Source organism: Mobula birostris, chromosome 31, assembly GCF_030028105.1.
Source record: "Mobula birostris isolate sMobBir1 chromosome 31, sMobBir1.hap1, whole genome shotgun sequence".
NCBI lineage: Eukaryota > Metazoa > Chordata > Chondrichthyes > Myliobatiformes > Myliobatidae > Mobula > Mobula birostris.
In genome coordinates, this window is record NC_092400.1 from 37,231,098 (window position 1) to 37,257,490 (window position 26,393).

Consider the following 26,393-nt stretch of genomic DNA (forward strand, 5'->3'; position numbering starts at 1 on the left):
GTAAAAGTTGTTAAACGGGACTTGCTGGTGGTTTCTATTTTTGACGTGACATTTTCCTCCTCTTGAACATTTGATACCTTCTTACCTAGTTAGATTAATTCTCCGACTGTTACTCTCTTTCTTTGTTGACATTGATTTTTCCTTCTCAGTACCTGTTCGTTGCTACACTCTGCCTCTATTTCTCAGTCTGTCTCCTTTTCCTGTATTGTCCCCTCTAACTGTTGTCCCAATCTGAATCAGGTTTATTTTCACTGACATAGGCTGTGAAATTTGTTATTTTGCAGAAGCAGTAAAGTGCAAGACATAAAAATTACTATAAAATACAATAAGATTATTAAAAATTACGCAAAAAGACAGCTGGTTGTGTTAATGGATTTGTGGGCTATTCAGAAATCAGATGGCATTGGGGAAGAAGGTGTTCCTGAAACATTGACTGTGTGTCTTTAGGTGTCTGTTCCTCCTCCCTGATAGTTGCAATGAGAAGAGGGCATGTCCGGTGTAGAGGCAGTCTTTCATGCTGGAGGCAACCTTCAGCCACTGCTTTGTGAGGATGTGCTTGATGCTTGGGAAGCCTGTGCCTGTGCTGAGTCTACAACCCTCTGCAGCTTTTTCTCATCTACCCTATTTGTGACCCCATTTATCAGCCTTTTTCTGCCATCTGACCTATGCGCCCCCACCTCACTCTCTCCTCTTCTTCCTCCCCGTGCATTCAGACCCTCCTCCGTCTGGAAGTGGAGCTGGAGCGGATGAAGCAGATTCACATAAAGGAACTAGAAGACAAGGAGGAAGAGCTGGAAGATGTCCGTAAATCCTGCCAGCGAAGGGTATGTTCTTTGTGTTTGAGAAAGTAAGACAAAATGATTTGCAGTTCTATAAAGCCTTTTTTCATCCCTCCCAGGAAGTCCCAAAGTGCTTCACTGCCAGTGAATGCCTTTCGACATGTAATCACTATTGCAACCATGGTAGACTTTGTTCAATTAGATTATGAGAACACTCAGTCCTCTTTTATTGTCATTTAGAAATGCAGACATGCAATAAGAAATGATACAATGTTTCTCCAGAGTGATATCACAGAAAACAGGACAGACCAAAGACTAACACAGACAGAACCTCATAATTATAACATATAGTTACAGCAGTGCAAAGCAATACCATAATTTGATGAAGAACAGACCATGGGCACGGTAAAAAAAAGTCTCAAGGTCCCCGAGTCGATCGACTCCTAAGTCCCCGATAGCAGGCGGCAAAAGGGAGAAACTCCCTGCCATAAACCTCCAGGCACCGTCAACTTGCCGATACCTTGGAAGCAGCCGACCACAGCCGACACTGAGTCCAGCCGTCTGAAAACTCCGAGCTTCCGACCAGCCTCTCCGATACAGCTTCCCGAGCGCCATCCTCTGCTGAGTGCCTTCGACCTCGCCCCGGCCGCTGAAACACGCAATGCTGAGGATTTCGGGGTCTTCAGCTCCGGAGATTCCGGTTACCACACAGTAGCAGCGGCAGCGAAGTGGGCATTTCAGAAGTTTTCCAGATGTTCCCCTGTGCTCTCACGTCTGTCTCCATCAAATCAGAATTGTGCACGGTCCCCTACTTGACAGATAACAGACATCACCACTGAAGTGGCCGCGCACACTGCCGTCGCGCCGCCATCTTCTCCCCACTCCCAGGAGATCAATAGGCTCCTATAGCCAATACTTATTTAGAGATACAGCACAGTAGCTGGCTCTTCCGGCCCAATGAACCCACACGGCCCAGTTACTCCCATATGACCAATTAACCTACTAATCTTTATGCCTTTGGACTGTGGGAGGAAACAGGAGCACCTGGTGGAAACCCACAAGGAGAGTGTACAAACTCCTTACAGACAATGGTGGCAATTGTACCTAGGTATATCATGGATCTCAGATTCCCATCTGACCTCATTTCATTTCATGTCTGATTATGTCACCAGAGACAGGCAACACTCTCTTGTTACTGCTCTGGGATTTATTTTCTTTCATTTAGAGATACAGTGTGGAGTCAGCCCTTCAAGCTAAGCCACTCCAGCGACCTCACAACTCCAAATAACCCCAATCTAATTAATAGCCAATTAACCTACTCGATACATCTTTGGATTGTGGGAGGAAGCCAGATCACCTGGAGAAAACTCACTCATCCTAGGGGGAATATGTACAGAAAACTCACTCATCCCAGGGGGAATATGTACAGAAACTCACTCATCCTAGGGGGAATATGTACAGAAACTCACTCATTCCATGCAGAATATGTACAGAAACTCACTCATCCTAGGGGGAATATGTACAGAAAACTCACTCATCCCAGGGGGAATATGTACAGAAACTCACTCATCCCATGGGGAGCATGTACAGAAACTCACTCATCCCATGCAGAATTTGTACAGAAAACTCACTCATCCCAGAGGAAATATGTACAAAATCTCACTCATTCCAGGGGGAATATGTACAGAAAACTTACTCATCCCAGGGGGAATATGTACAGAAACTCACTCATCCCAGAGGGAATATGTACAGAAACTCCCTACAGAGTGGTGTTAGAATTGATCTGTGAACACTGAAATGTTGTGAGTTGCTCGTCACCAATGTCAGGATGTCAGCCTGTATTCTGGCAGCCACACTCCAGCTGACAAAAATGATGCAACACATGTCCAGATCAGTCATTCACTTTGGTTGTGATGGCTTGGATTTAAGCTTGACCCTTTGCTGAGACATAACATTGTCTGGATATGCCTCTGGGTCCCTTTAGTGTGGCTGAGCAAAATGTGCCGATAGTCAAATCAGGAACAACAAACAATCTACTGAAGGAACTCGGTGGGTTGAGCTGCATAGAACAGTACAGGCCATTCAGCCCATGATGTTGTGCTGGATCTTTAATCTACTCCAAGGTCAATCTAACCCTTCCTTCCCAAACAGCCCTGCATTTTTTTCTACCATCCGTGTGCCTATCTCAGAGTCTCTTAAATTCCCTAATGTCTCTGCCTCTACCACCAGCCCCGGCAGTGTGGGGGTGGTGGGCAAAAGGAATTGTCAGCTTTTCAGGTCGAGACCGTTCGTTAGGACTAGCTCATGTGGTCAGGAGGAACCATTACTCAGATGCTCAACTCTCATACAAATATCATGTAGGGGCAGGGGTAGGGAGGGCACAGGAGTAACTTGTCTTTGGTTTCTTGTAGGAGAATGGTATTGTACGTCATACCACGTGTCCATTGTGGGCACGCTATGTTGGCGACAGTTGGGGACAACCCCTAGCGCGTTTGGATTGGAGTCATGGAAAACTACAGCACAGAAACAGGCTCTTGGGCCCATCTAGTCTGTGTCAAACCATTCAAACTGCCGAGTCCCATCGACCTGTACCTGGACCATAGCCGCCTCCCATCCGGGTACCTACCCAAACCTCTTATTGTTGAAATACAGTAGGAATTGCAATCACCACTTGTGCTGGCAGCTTGTTTCACACTGTCACAGCTCTCTGAGTGAAGACATTTCCCCTCATGTTCCCCTTAAACTTTTCACTTTCCACCCTTAACCCTTGTCCTCTGGTTGTAGTCCTATCCAACCTCAGTGGAAAAAACCTCCTTACATTTATCTTATCTATACCCCGCATAATTTTGTATACCTCTATCAAATCTCCCCTCAGTCTTCTATGTTCTGGAGAATAAAGTCCTGACCTATTCAATCTTTCCTTATGACTCAGGACCTCCAGACCCGGCAACATTCTTGTTTATTTTCTCTATACTCTTTCAACCTTATCTACGTCTTTCCTGTAGGTAGGTGACCAAAGGTTGTTGTGTTGGTTGTATGATTCGATGTACATGAATCTAAGTCTGAGCAGAGGGAGAGGGACGTTAAAGGTAACGTAAGTGAATGCTCAGGCAGATGACGAAATACCTGAGGGGTCCCTTTGGGCTGATTTGTGGGTATTTGCAGAACCCCTGGGGAAGCCTGATGTTGCCAGCACTATACGCTGCCTGATTTTGGGGAATCTTTTCCTCTGTCACAGCTCCGTCAGCTGGAGATGCAACTGGAACAAGAATTTGAGGAACGTCAGCTGGTCCTTCATGAGAAGCAGGACCTGGAGTGTCTGGTCGGAACACTTTGTGAACAGGTCAGTGTTTGTGAAATTATTTAATGGGTGAGCTGGATACATTTTATAAACACGAGATGCTGAAAATCCAGAGGAACACAAAATGCTGCAGATCAGGCAGCATCTATGGACAGGAACAAACAGTGGACTTTTGGGACTGAGACCCTTCATCAGGACTCAAACTCCTGGACCGAAATGATGACTATTTGTTCCCCTTCATAGATACTGCTCCAACATTGTGTGTGTGTGTGATTCTTTTCATAATGCTGTTTACATTGTGAATTCTTGCTGGTACTTATGTATTTATGCACATTTTATTACACATTGCTACTTTAACCTCTAACTTTATTTTTGTATAATTCCTTATTCTTTCCAATTGTCATTTATTGTTGCGTGTCGTGCCAACACACCATAGCAAATTCCTGATACATGTAAATATATAGAGTATGTGAATGAAGTTGCTTTCACCTCACTGACGGAGGCAGTGTGGGTACTGCAGAGGCCTACTGCAACAGCAGACTGCTGGTTTCAGCAACACCAGGAACACTCTCAAAGCTAAATAGAGTATTGATTAGGCATTTAGCTGGATGCAGTAATAAACGTTCAAGCCTGCATGAAGCTTTCCAGAATCAAATCGAGTGTAAAGTTTAAAGAGTGTAACGGAATGTCTATTGGGTCAATAGTCAGTGTGTGTCTGATCACTAGTCAGAGTTGTGCACAAGGATAAGTGGGGGGTACAGACACAGTGCACCATACGACCATAAGACATCGGAACATAAGGTCACAGAGCATGCTACAAGGCTGCATCCCTTTGTGACTCTGAGGATTCAGGTCCAGATTTTCAATTTGTATTTAAACTCTTTGGTATCAAGACACACTCAGACACCAAGCAACCCTTCTTTGTGTGTGATTCAGAAGAATCTAATTGAAAGCTGCCAAATACTGAAAGGCCTAGACAGATTGGATGTAGAGAGGATGTTTCCAATATTAGGACAGCCTCAAAATATAAGGACCTCCCTTTAGAACAGAGCTGAGGTGGAATTTCTTTAGCCAGAGGATGGTAAATATATGGAATTCATTACCACAGATATCTGTGGAGGCAGAGTCATCGGGTGTATTTAAAGCAGAGGGATTTTTTTACATATTTTCTAATGTTTAAAATGAGTCTGCTATGTTTGCATCAGAATATGTGGTGACACTTGCACGCTGCCCCAGCACATCCTCAGCTGTGGAAGCTGTTCACACAAATGGCACATCCCACTGTATGTTTCAATAAGCATGTGATAAATAAACTTGAATCTTGACATTGGTAGGTTGTTGATTAGAAAGCGTATGAAAAGTTACAGGGCGAAAGAGGAAAAGTAAAATCAGCCATGATCAAATGGAGGAGCAGACCCGATGGGCCGAATGGCCTAATTCTGCTCCCATGACTTCTCGACATGTTACTTGGCTCTCAATATTTTGCGTATTTTGTTTTCAGGATGAGGCTTTTCATTCCTGAATGAATGAGATGTCCTCCTTCTTCAAAGAAAGGGGCTTTCCTTCCTCCACCATCAACGCTGCCCTCACCTGCATCTCTTCCATTTTGCGCAGAGCTACCCTTAACCCATCCTCCCACCACACCACCAGTGATAACGTTCCTCTTGTCCTCATCTATCACCCCTCCAGCCTCCACATCCAGCACATAATTCTCCTTAACTTCCATCATTTCCAATAGGATCCCATCACCCAGCACATCTTTGCCCCACCCCCACACTTCCTGCTTTCCACAGAGATCGCTCCCCACGTGACTCCTTCTCCATTCATCCCTCCATCCTGATCTCACTCTTGCCACTTATTCTTGCAAGAGGAACAAGTGCCAGACCTGCCCCTACGCTTCCTCCCTCACTATCATTCAGGGCCTCAAACTGTCCTTACAGGTTAGGCGGCACTTCATCTGTGAGTCTGTTGGGTCATATACGTACTATATACAGTGCTCCCGGTGTGGCCTCCTGTATATCGGTGAGACCCGTTGTAGGTTGGGAGACCATTTCACCAAGCACCTGTGCTCCATCTGCTAGAAAAAGTGGGATCTCCCAGTGGCCACCATTACAATTCTACTTCCAATTCCCATTTCAACATGTCAGTCCATGGCCTCCTTTACTGCTGCGATGAGGACACACTCAGGTTGGAGGAGCAACACCTTGTATTCTGTCTGAGTAGCCTCCAACCTGATGGCATGAACATCGATCTCTCAAACTTCCTGTAATGCCCCACCCCACTTCTCCATTCCCCACCCCACTTCTCCATTCCCCATTCCCATTTCCCTCTCTCACCTTATCTCCTTGCCTGCCCATCGCCTCCCTCTGGTGCTCCTCCCCTAGCCCTTTCTTCCATGGTCTTCTGCTTTCTCCTATTAGACTCCCCCTTCTCCAGCCCTTTATCTCGTTCACCAATCAACTTCCCAGCTCTTTACTTCATTCCTACCCCTCCCGGTTTCACCTATCACCCATCACCTACCACCTTGTACTTCTTCCTCCCCTCCCCCACCTTATTGCTCTGACTTCTCACCGTCCTTTCAAGTCCTGATAAAGGGTCTCGGCCCGAAATGATGACTGTTTACTCTTTTCCATAGATGCTGCCTGACCTGCTGAGTTCTTCCGGCATTTTGTGTGTGTCACTATTTTTTTATTTCTGTTTTTCCCCTACTTGTATATCTATACACACTTACTGTAATTCAGTTTTTTCCATATTATCATGTGTTGCATTGTACCGCTGCCACAAAGTTAACAAATTCATGACGTATACCGGTGATATTAAACCTGATTGGTTCTGACATTGAGTGCAAGGTTATTACCGCAACGTCACTCAACTAGCTGATATACCTCATTCAAGTAGTACAGGCAGCCCTACCTTCCATGCAAAGCAGATGGAACCATACAGGCAGTACAGGCAGTCCAGAGCCTTTACCTACACGAGTTGCATCAGTCTCCTTCAACTCACTACAGTAGAGAGGCACGTCAACTGCATTTTATTCAAAAGCAAAATACTGAGCTGGATTAAACTCAGGGTCACATTGGGAGAATCATTTTATTCTTGAACTGAAATTTTGGGCTTGAAATTCACCCAGTGGGCTGTGCAAAACGGCCAATATCGGACTGTCTGTCCGGTCTACACAGAAAGTGATGGTGAATTCGATTGATAGGAATTGAATTAAATATCAAACACTTAGTCGATCTGGAACTATGTGTTCATCTTACTCCAATACTCAAGATGCATTTGCAACCCTATTAATTTCATTTGGTAGAATATGACCAGTTGAAGATATATTGACTTCTATATCAATATATCTCTTGAACAAGTTGAAAGGTGTTGTCCATTCACAAGTTAAAGGGGAAAGCATTTGATTTTGTCCACATGCAATGAGCTTGCTTCTCCACTTTTAATGTGTGAAATAGCAGCCATCAGTCTTGACCTGCTTGGACCGGTTGGTGGGAGGGGGAGAGTTAAAGTGCACGTAGACGTTAGGCGAATGCGAAGTGTAGAATGTAGAACACTACAGCTCAGTATAGGCCCTTGAGCCCATGCCGACCTTCTAACCTACTTTAATTCCAATCTAACCCTTTCCTCACACATAGCCCTCTATTTTCCTTTCATCCATGAGTTCCCTTAATATATCTGCCTTTACCACACCCCTGACAGTGCATTCCATGCACCCTCCACGCTCTGTGTTTTAAAAAAATCTACCTCTGACATACCTCTGAGAGTACCTCTACTTCTGTGACTGTTCCTCTGACATCCCCCTTCTAATCACCTTTTCTGTCCTGGGAAGATGTCTCCTGCTGTCCCATTGAACTATGCCTCTTATCATTTTGTACACCTCTATCAGTATATTCTAACGGTTGAAATAGCTCGCTGACCTGTGCTCAGACTGTAGATTAAGAATTCTGAGTGCGACCTAAACCCAAACCCTTCAGATGATAATCGAAGATCCAAATTGAAATTGGCTGGTCGGATCTTGGTCTGGTATAGCAATTTGAAAGTGCTGGAACGTAAGAAGCTGTAGAAACAGTAGACTAAGCCCAATGCAAAGCCCACACCATTGGAAGTACCTACTTGAGGCACTGCCTTAAGAAGGCAGCATCATTCCTTAAAGGTCATCACCATCTGGGTCTTGTCATATTCTCACAGCTACCACCAGGCAGTAAGTACAAATTCCTGACGTCCCACACCACAAAGTTCAAGAACAGCTACTTCCCTTCAACCATTTGGTTTGTGCACAATCTGCACAACCCTAATCACAACCTCAGTATAGCAACACCATGACCATCTTCCACTAAAATGGCAAACAAGAGAAAATCTGCGGATGCTGGAAATCTGAGCAGCACACACAAAATGCTGGAGGAACTCAGCAGGCCAGGCAGCATCTATGGAAGAGTACAGTTGACGTTTTGGACCGAAACACCACAATGGACATTTTTTTTTGGTTCTGATTGTGTTCTTTCTTGTAAAAATTGTGTATAATTTATGTTTAATTTATACCTTCCTTGTGAATTTTGTGTCTCTGATGCTTCATGCCTATGATGCTGTATCAAGTCAGTTCTTCACTGCATCTGTGCAAACGTGGACTAAGCTGGTAATTAAGATTGTGCCAACTGGCTGAAGGGAAAAGGCTGTCCTTGAACCTGGTGATGTGAGATCTCATGTTCTGCATCTTCTGCCTGATGGTAGCAGTTAGATCTGTACCAGAAAACCAGGACATGACTTATGGAGGGCTATTTCAAGGGTGTAGAGATAATTTTGAATGAGGTTGGAGGCGACATCAGATGTACGACAACTCTGGCAGAGTTTGCAAGATATTACTTCCTACAATGCGAAACCCAATAGCATGAATGGCAGCAATGATTCACTACCAGATGAACTCAACGCGTTCTATGCCTGCTTTGAAAGGGAGAACCCAACTACAGCTGTGAAGTTCCCTGCTGCACCTGATGACCCTGTGATCTCTGTCTCAGAGGCGGATATCAGGCCCTCTTTAAAGAGGGTGAACCCTTGCAAGGCAGAAGGCCCTGACGGAGTACCTGGTAAGGCTCTGAAAACTTGTGCCAACCAGCAGGCAGGAGTATTCAAAAACATTTTCAACCTCTCCATCTACAGTCGCAAGTTCCCACCTGCTTCAAAAGGGCAACAGTTATACCAGTACCCAAGAAGAGCAGTTTGAGCTGCCTTAATGCCTGGTAACACTTACGTATCACCCAGTAGCACTCACATCTATGGTGATGAAATGCTTTAAGATGTTGGTCATGGCCAGAATAAGCTCCTGCCTCAGCAAGGACCTGGACCCACTGCAATTTGCCTATCGTCACAATAGGTCTACGGCAGATGCAATCTTAATGGCTCTTCACACAGCCTTCGATCACCTGGACAACACAAACACCGACATCAGGATGCTGTTCATCAAATATAGCTCAGCATTTAACACCATCGTTCCCACAGTCCTGATGGAGAAGTTACAGAACCTGGTCCTCTGTACCTCCCTCTGCAATTGGATCCTTGACTTCCTAACCAGAAGACCACAATCCGTGCAGAATGGTGACAATATCTCCTCCTCACTGACAATCAACACTAGTGCTCAGGAGTGTGTGCTTAGCCCACTGCTCTACTCTCTCTATACCGATGACAATGTGGCTAGGCATAGCTCAAATACCATCTATTAACTTGCTGATGATACAACCATTGTTGGTAGAATTTCAGATGTTGATGAGAGGACATACAGAGCGAGATATGCCAACAAGTGGAGTGGTGTCGCAGTAACAACATGGCACTCAACGTCAGTAAGATGAAAGAGCTGATTGTGGATTTCAAGAAGGGTAAGACGAAGGAACACAAACCAATCCTCAGAGGGATCAGAAGTTGAGAGAGTGAGTAGTTTCAAGTTCCTGGGTGTCAAGATCTCTGAGGACCTAACCTGGTCCCAACATATCGATGTAGTTATAAAGAAGGCAAGACAGTGACTATACTTCATTTGGAGTTTGAAGAGATTTGGTATGACAACAAAGACACTTTAAAATTTATATAGATGTACCGTGGAGAGCATTCTTACAGGCTGTATCACTGTTTGGTATGGAGAGGCTACTGAACAGGACTGAAAGAAGCTGCAGAGGCTCATAAATTTAGTTGGCTCCATCTTGGGTACTAGCCTACAAAGTACCCAGAAAATCTTCAAGGAGCGATGTCTCAGAAAGGCAGCGCCCATTATTAAGGACTTCCAGCACCCAGAGCATGCCCTTTTCTCATTGTTACCATCAGGTAGGAGGTATAAAAGCCTGAAGAGACACACTCAGCGATACAGGAACAGTTTCTTCCCCTCTGCCATCTGATTCCTAAATGGACATTGAATCCTTGGACACTATTTCTATTTTTGCATGATTCTTAATCTATTCAATATACATATACTGTAATTGATTGATTGATTTATTTGTCTTCTATGTCATGTATTGCATTGAACTGCTGCTGCTAAGTTAACAAATTTCACGACAGATGCCAGTGATAATAAATCTGATTCTGATTCAAATGACAGGATAGCCCAGATGTTGGGACTTTAGTGATAGATGCTGCCTTTTGGTGGTAGGATGGTCTGTGAGCTGAGTCCATCACCCTCTGCAGCTTCTTACATTTCTGTGCATTCTCTTGGATTCCTACACAATCTGATCTTTGACTTCCAAGCAGAAAAGATTCAAACATCTCCAAATGCAAACCAAGAGTATATGACAGGGAAATCTGAAGTCGCTTTTCTATCAGTGGTCAACAATGAAGCTGAGTAAGGATGAAAATAAGTGATTTTCAGTTCATTATATTATTATTAAACAGACCACCCTGTTTAATCAAAGATATTCAAATCAGCAAAGAAGCATTAGATATTTGTAGTAATTAATTTTATATATGAAGATTACGCTGTGGGCTGTCCTCGTGGATCACTCATTAACATCTGGCAGTTCGTGACCACCTAAGTGGGTCCTGAGTTAGTGCAGTGCGACTGTCTGGTTAAATTCTATTCTGTTTCAGTCATGTGACTGAAAACAAGCTCTATTAAGAAGCAACACAGAATTAGGGAACAAATTAAATAGGATGACTTTGCATAACAATGTAGCAATCTTGAAATTCTGTCTCATCAGAGCAGATAGACTGAGAATGTCTGCTTTTGCTGCCAATTTTTTTTATGGCCTTGATGGCAGACAAAGGCATCCAAACTGCTTGCAAAGTAAAATGAATTGTTGCTAAAAGTAGATCTCATCCAATGCAGATCGGCCATCGGGACTTTGACGTGGAGAAGCGCCTACGAAGGGATCTGCGACGCAAGCATGCACTCCTGGTAGATGCACAGCTACTGCTGGGAACCATGCAAGACCCTGATCAAACTTCCAGTAAGCTGGAGGTGCAGAAGCTGCAACGGCAGGTCAGTCACAGCCACAGCCTATCACAGAGCACGACAGCAAAGAAATAGGCCCTTTGACCCATCTAGTCCATGCCGACCTGATCTCCTGCCTGGTCCTATCTACATTCATCCAGACCATATCCCACCAAACCCCTCCCATCTATGTACCTATCCTATCTTAAGTGTTACAATTGAACTCACATCTACCACTTCCAGTGTTTCACACCCACACCACCACCTGAGTGAAAGAGCTCCCTCTCAGATTCAGGTTCCCCTGAATTACTTCTTAACATCATTTCTATAACAGGGAAACCAAAACTGTAAGTATAGCCTTACCAATACCTTGTGTAATACTGCAGTATGCTCAATGCACCGAGTACCATTCAGGACATGCCCTCTTCTCATTGCTACCATCAAGAGGAGGTACAAGAGGCTGAAGATACACACTCAGTATTTTAAGAACAGCTTCTTCCCATCCACCATCAGATTCCTGAATAGACCATGAACACAAGCTCACTTTTTACTCTCTATTTGCTCTAATTTATTTTGCATAATTCTTATTGTAACTTACAGTGTTTATTAAATATTACAGTGTTCTGTTGCTGCAAAACAACAAATTTTGTGACCTGATTCTGATTCTGAAGTAGGCAAACACCTTCTTTGCCCCCTTGTCTACCTGTGACACTGCTTTCAGTCCTTACCTCACACTAGCATTTCCGTCTGTGGTGTGAGTTGACACGAGTATCTGAGCTGGCAGTGTAATTGTGGTCAGCCCTGTCACTTTGAGGCCCAGATGTGATTGCTTTGCTGGCTAGCTCTCTCCTCTATCCATCAATCCATCAGCCAGATCAGGAACGGAGCTGTTGCTGACTATCGATCGGATCTGTGTGATGCACAGAAACATCAGGGAAGTTCAGGTTACAGATAATGAAATGCTGTCTTATCCAGAATCTATTTAATATACATTACACATAAATAATGTAGAGGATAAAACATGGGAGGCAGTAAAACAGCAGGTTTCGAGGTGATGATATAAACATTTGAAACCAGACCTTCTATTCTCTACCATTTAACTTGTGTTCATTTACAGTGCATCTGAAGGACAGGTTGGAACTATCTGCATTTTTTTCCCTTCTTTCTGCAAGCGTGTTTAAGGGATATTTGTGGCCCATTTAGTTGTGCTGTCGGATTTTCTGCTTGCAAAACCCGAGGCTAATGGAACCGTTTGAAATGTATCTCCCTGGTACATTTACTGTTATAATTGGGCAATTTGTCACCATTTCTGCACACCAGCGTGACTGACCTGCTCTTTGTGGAGAGATAGGGTAAGTTGGAGGCAGTACTGCTGCACAGACTGGGCTGCTGTTATTTTTCCTGTTCCACTGCACAAGCCACAACCCTCTGGCTTAAACTTCCAGGTAATTTTGTTTCCCTAAAGTCTGAGAGGATATGATGCCCTCTGTGAGCTGGGATCTCCCAGTGTCCCCACCCTCTTCAATCTCTTACTAACCTCTCCTTAGATCACTCTGATGCTAAAACTCTATGCAATCTTATTTTCAAGGAGCTACTGATCTAACTGAGCTCAGCCCTTCAGATTTGATGGTTCTCTAGCTTCAGGTGTAGCTAGGCATTGCTCAACCACCATCTATAAATTTGCTGATGATACAACCGTTGTTGGTAGAATCTCAGATGGAAATGAGAGGGACACAGGAGCAAGATATGCTAGTTGAGTGGTGTTGCAGCAACAACCTGGCACTCAACAAAGCACTCAAACTTCTATAGTTGTACCGTGGAGAATATTCTGACAGGCTGCATCACTGTCTGGTATGGGGGGGTGGGGGGGGGCTACTGCGCAGGACTGAAAGCCACAGGAAGTTGTAAAATTAGTCAGCTCCATCACGGATACTGGCCTCCATAGTATCCAAGACATCTTCAAGGAGTGGTGCCTCAGAAAGGCGGCGTTCATTATTAAGGACCTCATCACCCGGGACATGCCCTCTCCTCATTGTTACCATCAGGCAGGAGATACAGAAGCCTAAAGGCACACACTCAGCAATTCAGGAACAGCTTCTTCCCTCTGCCATCCATTTCCTAAATGGGCTTTGAACCCGTGAACACTACCTCACTTCTTTAAGTTATTTCTATTTTGCACTAAATGTAATTTAATTTTTTAATGTACAAAGTACATATACATACTGACTGTTACTGATTTACTTATTTTTTCATATATTATCATATTTTGCATTGAACTGCTGCTGCTAAGTTAACAAATTTCAGGACACATGCCGGTGATAATAAATCTGATTCTGATTCACGCCCTTTCATGCATTCAATTTCATTAAGCACAGTGTATTTTCCAATTAATCAGGAATAATGACTTCATAACAGTATAGAAAATGCTGAGAAGACACACACTATCTATCCTCTGCCTCTTGTAACCATGACAACCAGCAAGCAGTTGAAGTTATCCACATGAGGTGGGGTACAATATCTGAAGGGGCTGAAAATGACAAGGTATGAGTTGTGTTCATGTAAGGCAGCAGTTTGTTAGGGGCCAGGGAGCTCAGGCAGGTTATATGTCAATGTCTGGTAGTGATTAAAAATCAGTGAGTTAATTACTGATAACTTTCTAATCTGTGTGAAAAAAACTTAAATCCTTCCTAATTTGTGACCACACCCATCGTTCCTAAACCACTACTGCTGTCTTGAAAATGCATGTCTTTAACATGTTAATGCAGGGGGCAGCACAGTGGCTAGTGGTTAGCACAGTGCTTTACAGTACTGGTGACCAGATTCAATTCCCCACGCTGCCTGTAAGGAGTTTGTGTGCTCTTCCCATGACCACATGGGATTCCTCTGGGTGCTCCGGTTTCATCCCATGGTCCAAAGTCCTACTGGTTGGTCATCGTGAATTATCCTGTAATTGTTAGGATTCAATCAGGGGATTGCAGGGTGGCGTGGCTCGAAGGGCCTGAGAGGCTGATTCCATCCTAGATTCCAATAAATAGATAAACAAATAAATAACTCCAGATTTACATCCCTCACCATCCGGAATTTGCCCCCTTCCCATTGGTACCAGTGAGGAGGAGGTACAGAAGCTTGAAGACCCACACTTAATAATTCAGGAACAGTTTCTTCCGCTCTACCATCAAATTTCTGAATGGTCTATGAACACTCTGTCTTTATTATTTATCTATGAGCTACTTAACTATTTGTAATTTATAGTATTTTTGTGTCTTTGCAATGTACTGCTGCCACAAAACAACAGATTTCATGTCGTATATGTCAGTGATAATAAATTTGATTTTAGAACATAGAACATAGAATAGTACAGCACAGTACAGGCCCTTTGGCCCACAATGTTGTGCCGACCCTCAAACCCTGCCTCCCATATAAGCCCCCACCTTAGATTCCTCCATATACCTGTCTAGTAGTCTCTTAAACTTCACTAGTGTATCTGCCTCCACCACTGACTCAGGCAGTGCATTCCACGCACCAACAACTCTCTGAGTAAAAAACCTTCCTCTGATATCCCCCTTGAACTTCCCACCCCTTACCTTAAAGCCATGTCCTCTTGTATTGAGCAGTGGTGCCCTGGGGAAGAGGCGCTGGCTATCCATTCTATCTATTCCTCTTATTATCTTGTACACCTCTATCATGTCTCCTCTCATCCTCCTTCTCTCCAAAGAGTAAAGCCCTAGCTCCCTTAATCTCTGATCATAATGCATACTCCCTAAACCAGGCAGCATCCTGATAAATCTCCTCTGTACCCTTTCCAATGCTTCCACATCCTTCCTATTGTGACCAGAACTGGACACAATACTCCAAGTGTGGCCTAACCAGAGTTTTATAGAGCTGCATCATTACATCGCGACTCTAAAACTCTATCCCTCGGCTTACGAAAGCTAACACCCCATAAGCTTTCTTAATTACCCTATCCACCTGTGAGGCAACTTTCAGGGATCTGTGGACATGTACCCCAAGATCCCTCTGCTCCTCCACACTACCAAGCATCCTGCCATTTACTTTGTACTCTGCCTTGGAGTTTGTCCTTCCAAAGTGTACCACCTCACACTTCTCCGGGCTGAACTCCATCTGCCACTTCTCAGCCCACTCTTGCATCCTATCAATGTCTCTCTGCAATCTTTGACAATCCTCTACACTATCTACAACACCACCAACCTTTGTGTCGTCTACAAACTTGCCAACCCACCCTTTTACCTCCACATCCAGGTCGTTAATAAAAATCATGAAAAGTAGAGGTCCCAGAACAGATCCTTGTGGGACACTACTAGTCATAATCCTCCAATCTGAATGTACTCCCTCCACCACCACCCTCTGCTTTCTACAGGCAAGCCAATTCTGAATCCACCTGGCCAAACTTCCCTGGATCCCATGCCTTCTTCCGTGTGGAACCTTGTCAAATGCCTTACTAAAATCCATATAGATCACATCCACTGCACTACCCTCATCTATATGCCTGGTCACCTCCTCAAAGAACTCTATCAGGCTTGTTAGACACGATCTGCCCTTCACAAAGCCATGCTGTCTGTCCCTGATCAGACCATGATTCTCTAAATGCCTATAGATCCTATCTCTAAGAATCTTTTCCAACAGCTTTCCCACCACAGACGTAAGGCTCACTGGTCTATTATTACCCGGACTATCCCGACTACCTTTTTTGAACAAGGGAACAACATTCGCCTCCCTCCAATCCTCTGGTACCATTCCCGTAGACAACGAGGACATAAAGATCCTAGCCAGAGGCTCAGCAATCTCTTCTCTCGCCTCGTGGAGCAGCCAGGGGAATATTCCGTCAGGCCTCAGGGACTTATCTGTCCTAATGTATTTTAACAACTCCAACACCTCCTCTCCCTTAATATCAGCATGCTCCAGAACATCAACCTCATTTTGTCTACCAGCATTTCCATCCTGCCCCAGTCAATTTTTTACACAAAAGATACAAGAAAGGAAGAGCAAGAATAGGCCATTCGGCCCCTCATGTCTGCCCCAACTTTCAATATCATCATGGCACCTTCCCCAGTCCTTAACCCCTTCTCTGTGCCAGGTCCCCACAGCCCTCAATTTCTCCATCTTTCAAAAATATATCAATATTCAGTCATCTTGCCTCTGGGCTAGAGAGTGTCAGGGATTCACCACTTAATTCAGAATCAGGCTTATTATCGCTGTGCTGTGAGATTTGTTGTTTTGCAATAGCAGTATATTGCAATACATAAAATTACTATAAATTACAAAAATAAGTGTGCAAAATAAAAGGTAGTGTTCATGGGGTCATGGACCATTCAGAAATCTGATGGCAGAAGGGTGGAGGCTATTTCTGAATTGCTGAATGTGGGTCTTCAGGCTCCTGTACCTCCTCTCTGATCGTAATAATTAGAAGAGGACATGCCTCATTTGGTGAATGTCCTTTGGGATAGATGTGGCCTATTTTCGAGGAACTACCTCTTGAAGATGTCCAGATGGTGGGGAGGGTTTTGCCATGATGCAGTTGGCTGACCCTACAACCTTCTGCAGTCTCCCGTGATCCTGTGTGTTGGTGATCCTGCAGCCTCTTGTGATCCTGTGCGTTGGTGATCCTGCAGCTTCCTGTGATCCTGTGCGTTGGTGCCTTCACACCAGGCACAGTGATGGAACCAATCAGCATCCTCTCCGATAATAGAAAGAATAAAGAATTATCTTTATTTACACCATTCGTCAGAGCACAGCATTCTGTGGCATTCCTCTGTGTAAACATGGTGTGGAAGTACCAGACATTGAGGATACAGTTTACCAACAAGCTCTCCAGGAGAATGGCAGTAAATGTCAGCTTTGTCAGTGATGCCTGCATTCAGTGAATGAATATGCATGTGTTCCTAACTACCTCGTATAAACACAAAAGTGGCGTTGATCAGTTTCCTATTAACTCGGGAGCAAAGAGACAAATTACTTTTCAAAATGCAATAGTAAAGCCATCTGAATATTCTGAACGAGGAGAGTAAGGTTCCAAATCTCCAAGTGAAAGTGCTGTTGATCAGCTTTCTATTGGACCATAGGAGAAGAATTAGGCAATTTGGCTCATCGAGTCTATTCTGCAAACTATTAACCACAGAGTAAATGCCCAAACTACTCTAATTCAGGATTATTTATTGTCATTCTTCAGTACACAAGTGTAAAGGAGAACAAAATAATTGTTACTCTGGGTCCAATGCAGCATGAACAAACACAAAGCATAAAGAACACAACAAAAAATGCAAAATAAATATCAATATAAAGGCAACCCTATAGAACACAAGTAACTATTTGAGTGTGGCCACATATACATAAATAGACTTATAGTCATAGATTACAGTATACATAAAGTGACACCATGTGTGATAATGTAAACCATTTCAGATCGACCTTATTCTGAACCAGTTTCCATTCAGAGTGACATCATAGAATGCATCCCCCATTGATGTGAGGGTTGTCACTTACTTTTGAAAAGGTAACACACAAAATGCTGGAGGAACTCAGCAGGCCAAGCAGCATCTATGGAAAAGAGTACAGTTGACATTTTGGGCTGAGACCCTTCTGCAGGACTGGAGGGAAAAAAAGATGAGGAGTCAGATAAGAAGGTGGTGGGGGGAGGGGAGGAAGAAACACAAGGTGATGGGTGATAGCGGGTGGGAGGGAGGGGGTGAAGTAAAGAGCTGGGACATTGATCAGTGAAAGAGATACAGGGCTGGAGAAGGGGGAATCTTATAGGAGAGGACAGAAGGTCATGGAAGAAAGAAAAGGGGGGAGGAGCACCAGAGGGAGGTACTTTATACTTTATACTTTATTGTCGCCAAACAATTGATAATAGAATGTACAATCATCACAGCGATATTTGATTCTGCGCTTCACACTCCCTGGATTACAAATATTAAATATTAAAAATAGTTAAAATTAGTAAATATTAAAAATTTAAATTATAAATCATAAATAGAAAAATGGGAAGTAATGTAGTGCAAAAAAACCGAGAGGCAGGTCTGGATATTTGGAGGGTACGGCCCAGATCCGGGTCAGGATCCATTCAGCAGCCTTATCACAGTTGGAAAGAAGCTGTTCCCAAAGCTGGCCGTACGAGTCTTCAAGCTCCTGAACCTTCTCCCGGAGGGAAGAGGGACGGAAAATGTGTTGGCTGGGTGAGTCGTGTCCTTGATTATTCTGGCAGCACTGCTCCGACAGTGTGCGGTGTAAAGTGAGTCCACGGACGGAAGATTGATGGGCAGGAAAGGAGATGAGGTGAGAGAGGGAAATGGGATTGAGGAATGATGAAGGTGGGGGAGGGAGTCATGACCAGAAGTTTGAGAAATCGATGTTCATGCCATCAGGTTGTTGGATACGTGGACAGAATAGAAGGTGTTGCTTCTCCAACCTCAGTGTGGCCGCATTGCAACAGTAGAGGAGGCCATAGACTGACATGTTCTTTTGGTTTTTGTTAAGAAAAGATGCTAGCTGTGCTTGCAGAGTTGGAGCATTCGGAGCTCAGTGCTGTGATTAACATTCAGTCATCACAGAAACTTGAGTCAAACTCCAATAATCTGGTATCAAGTTTTTTGGCAATCAATCCCACTGGTTCAGCATCCAGCTCACTCCAAACTGCACGGATTCCCTGTTCTCAGTTCGCCTATGGATCTGTGTACTCATGAGGTCACGTGTGTATATTGGAGTGTGAACCGAGTGTGCCACAGGACCTGGGGATGCCAAGGGTCAAAGATGTAGACAGGTTTGGGGCTGGAGTCAGAATCTAGGCAGCAGGTAAACCAAACTTAACACAGAACACAACATAGAACAGCACAGCAAGTACAGGCCTTTTGGCCCACAATATTTTGCTGACCTTTTAACCTAATCTAGGATCAATCTAACACTTCCTTCCTACATGGTCATAGAAACATAGAAAACCTACAGCACAATACAGACCCTTTGGCCCACAAAGCTGTGCTGAACATGTCCCTACCTTAGAACTACCTGGGCTTTACCCATAGCCCTTTATTTTTCTAAGCTACACGTAGCTATCCAGGAATCTCTTAAAAGACTCTATCGTTTCCGCCTCCACCACCACCGCCGGCAGTCCATTCCACGCACTCACCACTCTGCGTAAAAAAAAACTTACTCTGACATCTTCTCCGTACTTACTTCCAAGCACCTTAAAACTATGCCCTCTTGTGCTAGCCATTTCAGCCCTAAGGAAAAGCCTCTGACCATCCACATGATCAATGCCTCTCATCATCTTATACATCTCTATCAGGTCACCTCTCATCCTCCGTCGCTCCAAGGAGAAAAGGCCGAGTTCACTCAACCTATTCTCATAAGGCATGCTCCCCAATCCAGGCAACTTCCTTGTAAATCTCCTCTGCAACCTCTCTATAGTTTCCACATCCTTCCTGTAGCGAAGCGACCGGAACTGAGCACAGTACTCCAAGTGGGGTCTGACCAGGGTCCAATAGCTGCAACATCACCTCTCAGCTCTTAATCCCATGATTAATGAAGGCCAATGCTCCGTAGGTCGTCTTAACCACAGAGTCAATCTGCGTAGCAGCTTTGAGTGTCCTATGGACTCGGACCCCAAGATCCCTCTGATCCTCCACACTGCCAAGAGTCTTACCATTAATGCTATATTCTGCCATCATATTTGACATACCAAAATGAACCACCTCACACTTATCTGGGTTGAACTCCATCTGCCACTTCTCAGCCCAGTTTTGCATCCTATCATTGTCCCGTTGTAACCTCTGATAGCCCTCCACACTATCCACAACACCCCCAACCTTTGTGTCATCAGCAAATTTACTAACCCATCCCTCCACTTCCTCATCCAGGTCATTTATAAAAAAATCACAAAGATTTTTCCAGCATCTGTGGGATCTTTTGTGATTTTAATTCACCAGAGCTTTTTTTCACACTCCTTCTTCAAAGGGGTACACTGGAAAATCTATTATACTGTAAATTAACTTACAAAAGCAAAGTGAAACAGAAGCGTTTATGTAATTGTCATCATCACCGATCACTCATAGTCAAGTATGATTCTTCTCCTGATCGTTGAGGAGGTTGGCCCTTTCCCAGTCTCTCCTTACAGTGAAGCCACTTAGTGGGGGTATTCTTCAAGCTGTGCACTCCCTCACAGACAGTCTTTCTCCAGCTATTCCTATCCTGTGCTAATTTCTCCCGTCCATTCAAGTTGATGTGGCATTTCCTCAGCTAAGTCTTGAGATTGTCGTGGAACTGCTTTTTCTGCTCTCCAGGAGTGCTGTTTGCATCCTTGAGTTGGCTGGACAGGAGTTGTTGAGGGAGGGGGGAGTCAGGCATATGAATGAGGTGGCCCCCCCATCACAATTGGTGTTGAGTCACGATTGTGGCTATGGAGTTAATGTTAGCTTCCTCCAGGATGCTGGAGTTAGTGCGCCTGTTCTTCCAGCTAACTATCAGAATCTTGTGGTGGCATCTTTGATCGTAAGTTTCTTAGGATTTTATGTGCCTGTTGTATGTTGTCAATGACTCCACTCCATAGGAGGGAAGAACTATAACTTTATAGACCAGAAACTTAGTTTTGGTTTTGATATTCCGATCTTCAAAAACCCTCTTTCTCAGCCTGGCAAAAGCTCCACTCGCACATCCTGTTCTGTAATTTATTTCAAGGTCAATGTTAGCTCTTGAAGCAAGAAGGCTGCCTAGGTATGATCAGTGTTCTCCAGAGGGATGTTGTCAACTTGGATAGTTGGAGGTTTAGCAGCTTGATCTGGAGCATGTTGGTGCAGTATTTGGGTTTTCTTGATGTTCAGATCAAGTTCCAGGAGCTTGTATGCTCAGGCAAAAGCATCCATTATGCACTGCAGAACCTCCTCAGAGTGAGCTACAATGGAATTGTTGTCTGTGTATTGGAGATCCATGATGGAAGTAGTTGACACTTTACTCTTTGCCTTGAACTTGTTAGTGTTACAGAGCAGCCCCATCTGTCTTATGAAGAACCTGGACCTTGTGGGAGGTTTCGGCCTGTGAGGTGAAAAATGGTTGAAATGAAAATGGCAAACAGAGTTGGGGCAATGATGCACCCCTGTTTGACCTTGGTCTCAACCTTAAATGGTGCTGTTTCAGAGCCACTGTTGCTGATGAATGTCGCACTGTGTAAGAGCTGCAGGATCTTGAGAGATTTCTCCGGGCACCTGATTTTGGACAGTATCTGCCAAAGGGTAGGACAATTTACAGAGTCAAATGCTTTGGTAAGGTCAATGAAGGCCATATAAAGTTGGAGTGATGGTGGGGAACTGAGAGGGCCCTAGAAACACAGCAGCTCGCTGACTCTGGTGATATCAATTATCACCAAGGCAACGTACGGCCCAAACCATTGTGGCGTAAATCCCCTTCGCTCCAAAGATGGACAAAAAGGCTGCCAAAGGACAATGATGCCATCATTTCTTGATGGCAGGAACATGTTCAGGAGCTACTTAATCGTGACACTACTGTTGATGTTAAAGTCATCAACCAGCTCCCACAACAACCCATGAAGGAGGACACTGTTTAAAAAAGGGTGTAGGCAAAAGACAGGTAACTATAGGCCAGTTAGTTTAACATCTGCACTGCATACACTTCTGGTCTCCTTACTTGAGGATGGACGTACTGGCTTTGGAGGCGGTGCAGAGGAGGTTCACCAGGTTGATTCCAGAGATGAGGGGTTTAGACTAAGGAGAGATTGAGTTGCCTGGGACTGACCTTGCTGGAATTCAGAAAAATGAGAAGAGATTTTATAGAAACATATAAAATTATGCAATGGATAGATAAGATAGAGGCACTGGTAGAACTATGGGACAAAGCCTTAAGATTCGAGGGAGTAGATTTAGGATGGAGATGAGGACGAACTATTTTACACAGAGAGTGGTGAATCTGTGGAATTCTCTGCCCCATGAAGCAGTGGAGGCGATCTCAGTAAATACATGATCTTATTGAATGATGGAGCAGGCTCGACGGGCCAGGTGACCTACTCCTGCTCCTATTTTTTCCTGTTCCTATGAGTAAGCATCCTAATATCAAAGAGGTGCAGACAGCTTGCAAAAAGTTGAGGAAGGACAAACCATGGAGCCTGATGGAATTCCAGCAGAAATCCTCAAAGGAGGTGGCACGGAACTTTTAAAATGGTATTCATGACCTGCTTGTCCACAGCCGGGACCAGGAGAAGGTCCAGCTGAACTCAGGGATGCTCTGATTGTCACATTCTTCAAAAAGAGTGACAAGGCTGACTGCAGAAACTGCAGAGGCATCTCCCCTCTCTCTACAGCAGGAAAGGTACTCACCTGAATTTTATGTGACTGGCTTTCACCTCTGGCAGATCTCCTGCCTGACTCTGTGTGGCCTCCATCCAGCTGGAGGAACACCTGACGTGATTTTTACAGCACGTCAATTGCAGGAGAAAGCCCGGGAGCAAAACCTCCCACTTGTACGGTTTACGTCATACAATAAAGATTTGCTTGTGTGGAAAACCGCTGGTCTTGCACCATTATTGTCCTGATGGTGAGAGATACTGTACTTTGTTGCAGTGCCTTTGAAGTAACCTGTGCTCCTTGGTTGGCATCATTGAGATGCTTATTGCTTATTGGATGCAATTCCTGCTTCTGCTTGGGACCTGGCCGACCTGGTTCAGGATTAACTTGCAGGCTGAGTTGGTAGTAAAGAAGGCCAATGCAATGTTAGCCTTCATTTTGAGAGGGCTAGAGTACAATAACAAGGATGTACTGCCGAGGCTTTATAAGGCATTGGTCAAACCACACTTGGAATATTGTGAGCAATTTTGGGTTCTGTATCTGAGGATGGGTATCCTGGCCCTGGAGAAGGTCCAGCGAGGTTCACAGGAATGATTCACAGGCTTAACCTGTGAAGAGCGTTCAATGCTTCTGGGCCTGTACTTGAGAGAGTTCGGAAACCTGTGTGACACTGAAAGGCCTGGATAAAGTGGATGTGGAGAGGGGGTTCCCATCAATAGGAGAGTCCAGGATCTGATGACACAGCCTCAGCACAAAGGGGCATCCCTTTAAAATTGAGTTGAGGAGGAATTTCTTCAGCCTGAGGGCAGTAAATCTGCAGAATTTGTTGTCACATGCAGCTGTGGAAGCCAAGCCTTTGGGTATATTTAAAGCAGAAATTGATAATGGTTATAGGAAGGTTATAGGAAGAAGGCAGGAAAAAGAGTTGAACAAAAAAATAAGCTATGATTGAATGGCAGAGCAGACTCAATGGGCTAAATGGATTAGTCATAGTCATAGACATAGTCATACTTTATTGATCCCGGGGGAAATTGGTTTTCGTTACAGTTGCACCATAAATAATTAAATAGTAATAAAACCACTAATAGTTAAATAGTAATATGTAAATTATGCCAGGAAGTAAGTCCAGGACCAGCCTATTGGCTCAGGGTGTCTGACCCTCCAAGGGAGGATTTGTAAAGTTTGATGGCCACAGGCAGGAATGACTTCCTACGACGCTCTGTGCTGCATCTCGGTGGAATGAGTCTCTGGCTGAATGTACTCCTGTGCCCGCCCAGTACATTATGTAGTGGATGGGAGACATTGTCCAAGATGGCATGCAACTTGGACAGCATCCTCTTTTCAGACACCACCGTGAGAGAGTCCAGTTCCATCCCCACATCACTGGCCTTACGAATGAGTTTGTTGATTCTGTTGGTGTCTGCTACCCTCAGCCTGCTGCCCCAGCACACAACAGCAAACACGATCGCACTGGCCACCACAGACTCATAGAACATCCTCAGCATCATCCGGCAGATGTTAAAGGACCTCAGTCTCCTCAGGAAATAGAGACGGCTCTGACCGTTCTTGTAGACAGCCCCAGTGTTCTTTGACCAGTCCAGTTTATTATCAATTCGTATCCCCAGGTATTTGTAATCCTCCACCATGTCCACACTGACCCCTTGGATAGAAACAGGGGTCACCGGTATCTTAGCTCTCCTCAGGTCTACCACCAGCTCCTTAGTCTTTTTCACATTAAGTTGCAGATAATTCTGCTCACACCATGTGACAAAGTTTCCTACCGTAGCCCTGTACTCAGCCTCATCTCCCTTGCTGATGCATCCAACTATGGCAGAGTCATCCGAAAACTTCTGAAGATGACAAGACTCTGTGCAGTAGTTGAAGTCCGAGGTGTAAATGGTGAAGAGAAAGGGAGACAAGACAGTCCCCTGTGGAGCCCCAGTGCTGCTGATCACTCTGTCAGACACACAGTGTTGCAAGCACACGTACTGTGGTCTGCCAGTCAGGTAATCAAGAAACCATGACACCAGGGAAGCATCCACCTGTATCGCTCTCAGCTTCTCCCCCAGCAGAGCAGGGTGGATGGTGTTGAACGCACTGGAGAAGTCAAAAAACATGACCCTCACAGTGCTCTCTGGCTTGTCCAGATGGGCGTAGACATGGTTCAGCAGGTAGACGATGGCATCCTCAACTCCTAGTCGGGGCTGGTAGGCAAACTGAAGGGGATCTAAGTGTGGCCTGACCATAGGCCAGAGCAGCTCCAGAACAAGTCTCTCCAGGGTCTTCATGATGTGGGAGGTCAATGCCACCGGTCTGCAGTCATTGAGGCCGCTGGGGCGCGGCATCTTCAGCACAGGCACAAGGCAGGACGTCTTCCACAGCACAGGAACCCTCTGGAGCCTCAGGCTCAGGTTGAATACATGGCGAAGTACTCCACATAGCTGAGGGGCACAGGCTTAATTCCGCTCCTATTTCTTACGACCACAAATGCCCTTCACTATGTGAAGTAGGATATATTGGAAGTGGACAGGTTTCATGAGATGTTTTACTCGTCTCTCTTCCTGGTGTCTTGTTCTGGTGGTTCAGCAATTCTGACAAGTTCGCTCAATGGATTTAGTGTCTACGTTTCCTGGGTACTGTTAGTGCACTAACACGTCCTTGAAAAGTCAGGCCTTCTTGCAAACAAAGTGCTCATCAAACAATTACTCAGTAACCATTTTTTTTTCCTCTCATCAGTTACAGGAAAGCACAGCTCGTTGTGTGGAGATGGAGAAGTCTCACAAATCCATGCTGCAGGAGTTGGGACATCTGCACGTTCAGCTGGAAAATATTCAGGGGGACAAGAAAATGGTATGACCATCTGTGGGATGTAAGAGAGAAAAATGGGCTTGCTGTAGGGTTGGTGTTGGTGTTGGGTTATTATTTTTACCTGCACCGAGACACAGTGAAAAGCTTGTCCTGAGTAATGTTCATACAGATCAAATCATTACACAGTGCACTGAGCTAGAACAAGGTAAAATAATAACAAAGCAGAATAAAGTGTAACAGCTACAGAGGAAGTGCGGTGCAGGTAGGCAATAAAGTGCAAGATCACCATGAGATATATTGTGAGATCAAGGGTCCAACTTGTAGTCATGTGAAGAGCAGTTGCCATTATCAAACCATGGTGTATTCAGGTTGAATGCTTTCTATGGTGCATTGGTAGGGGTTGATGTTGTATGTGTTGTTGGATGGGCTGACTGATCCATTTCCTTTTTGTATAAATCTAATTCTGCTGTCAGTTCAGTGTTTGGCTTTGCAGATCCTTCAGCAGCTACTGTACTGGCTGTGTGTGATTCTGCTCAGCTTCAAAGCTCTCCCTTTACTTTGCTTTCATGAACACCGTGGTGTTTCTCACATTATAGTCATCATGTGTAGATTGGCACTGTTGTAACTAAAGTTCCGTAACTTGTATGGCATCTGTGCACTTATTAACTGGGTAGAATACACAGCACCAGAGGATTATAGAGTTGCTGTTTAAATGACTTTCCATGCTTCGAGAAATTTAAAAAAAATCAAAGGCCAGGTTTAATTCCCTGTGCAAGTTAATTATTAACTCTGGC

General features: G+C 44.5%; 1 protein-coding gene across 3 annotated transcripts in view; it reads left to right on the forward strand.

Moving 5' to 3' along the window:
* The window catches only part of LOC140190674 (unconventional myosin-XVIIIb-like), a 462,061-nt gene that overhangs the window by 348,608 nt on the left and 87,060 nt on the right, over window positions 1–26,393 (forward strand). For all 3 annotated transcript variants that reach the window (XM_072247443.1, XM_072247444.1, XM_072247445.1), the window contains 4 exons: window positions 714–824; window positions 4,018–4,122; window positions 11,384–11,536; window positions 25,528–25,641. In XM_072247443.1, the coding sequence (XP_072103544.1) occupies window positions 714–824; window positions 4,018–4,122; window positions 11,384–11,536; window positions 25,528–25,641 (483 nt within the window). The remainder of the gene's footprint in view (window positions 1–713; window positions 825–4,017; window positions 4,123–11,383; window positions 11,537–25,527; window positions 25,642–26,393) is intronic.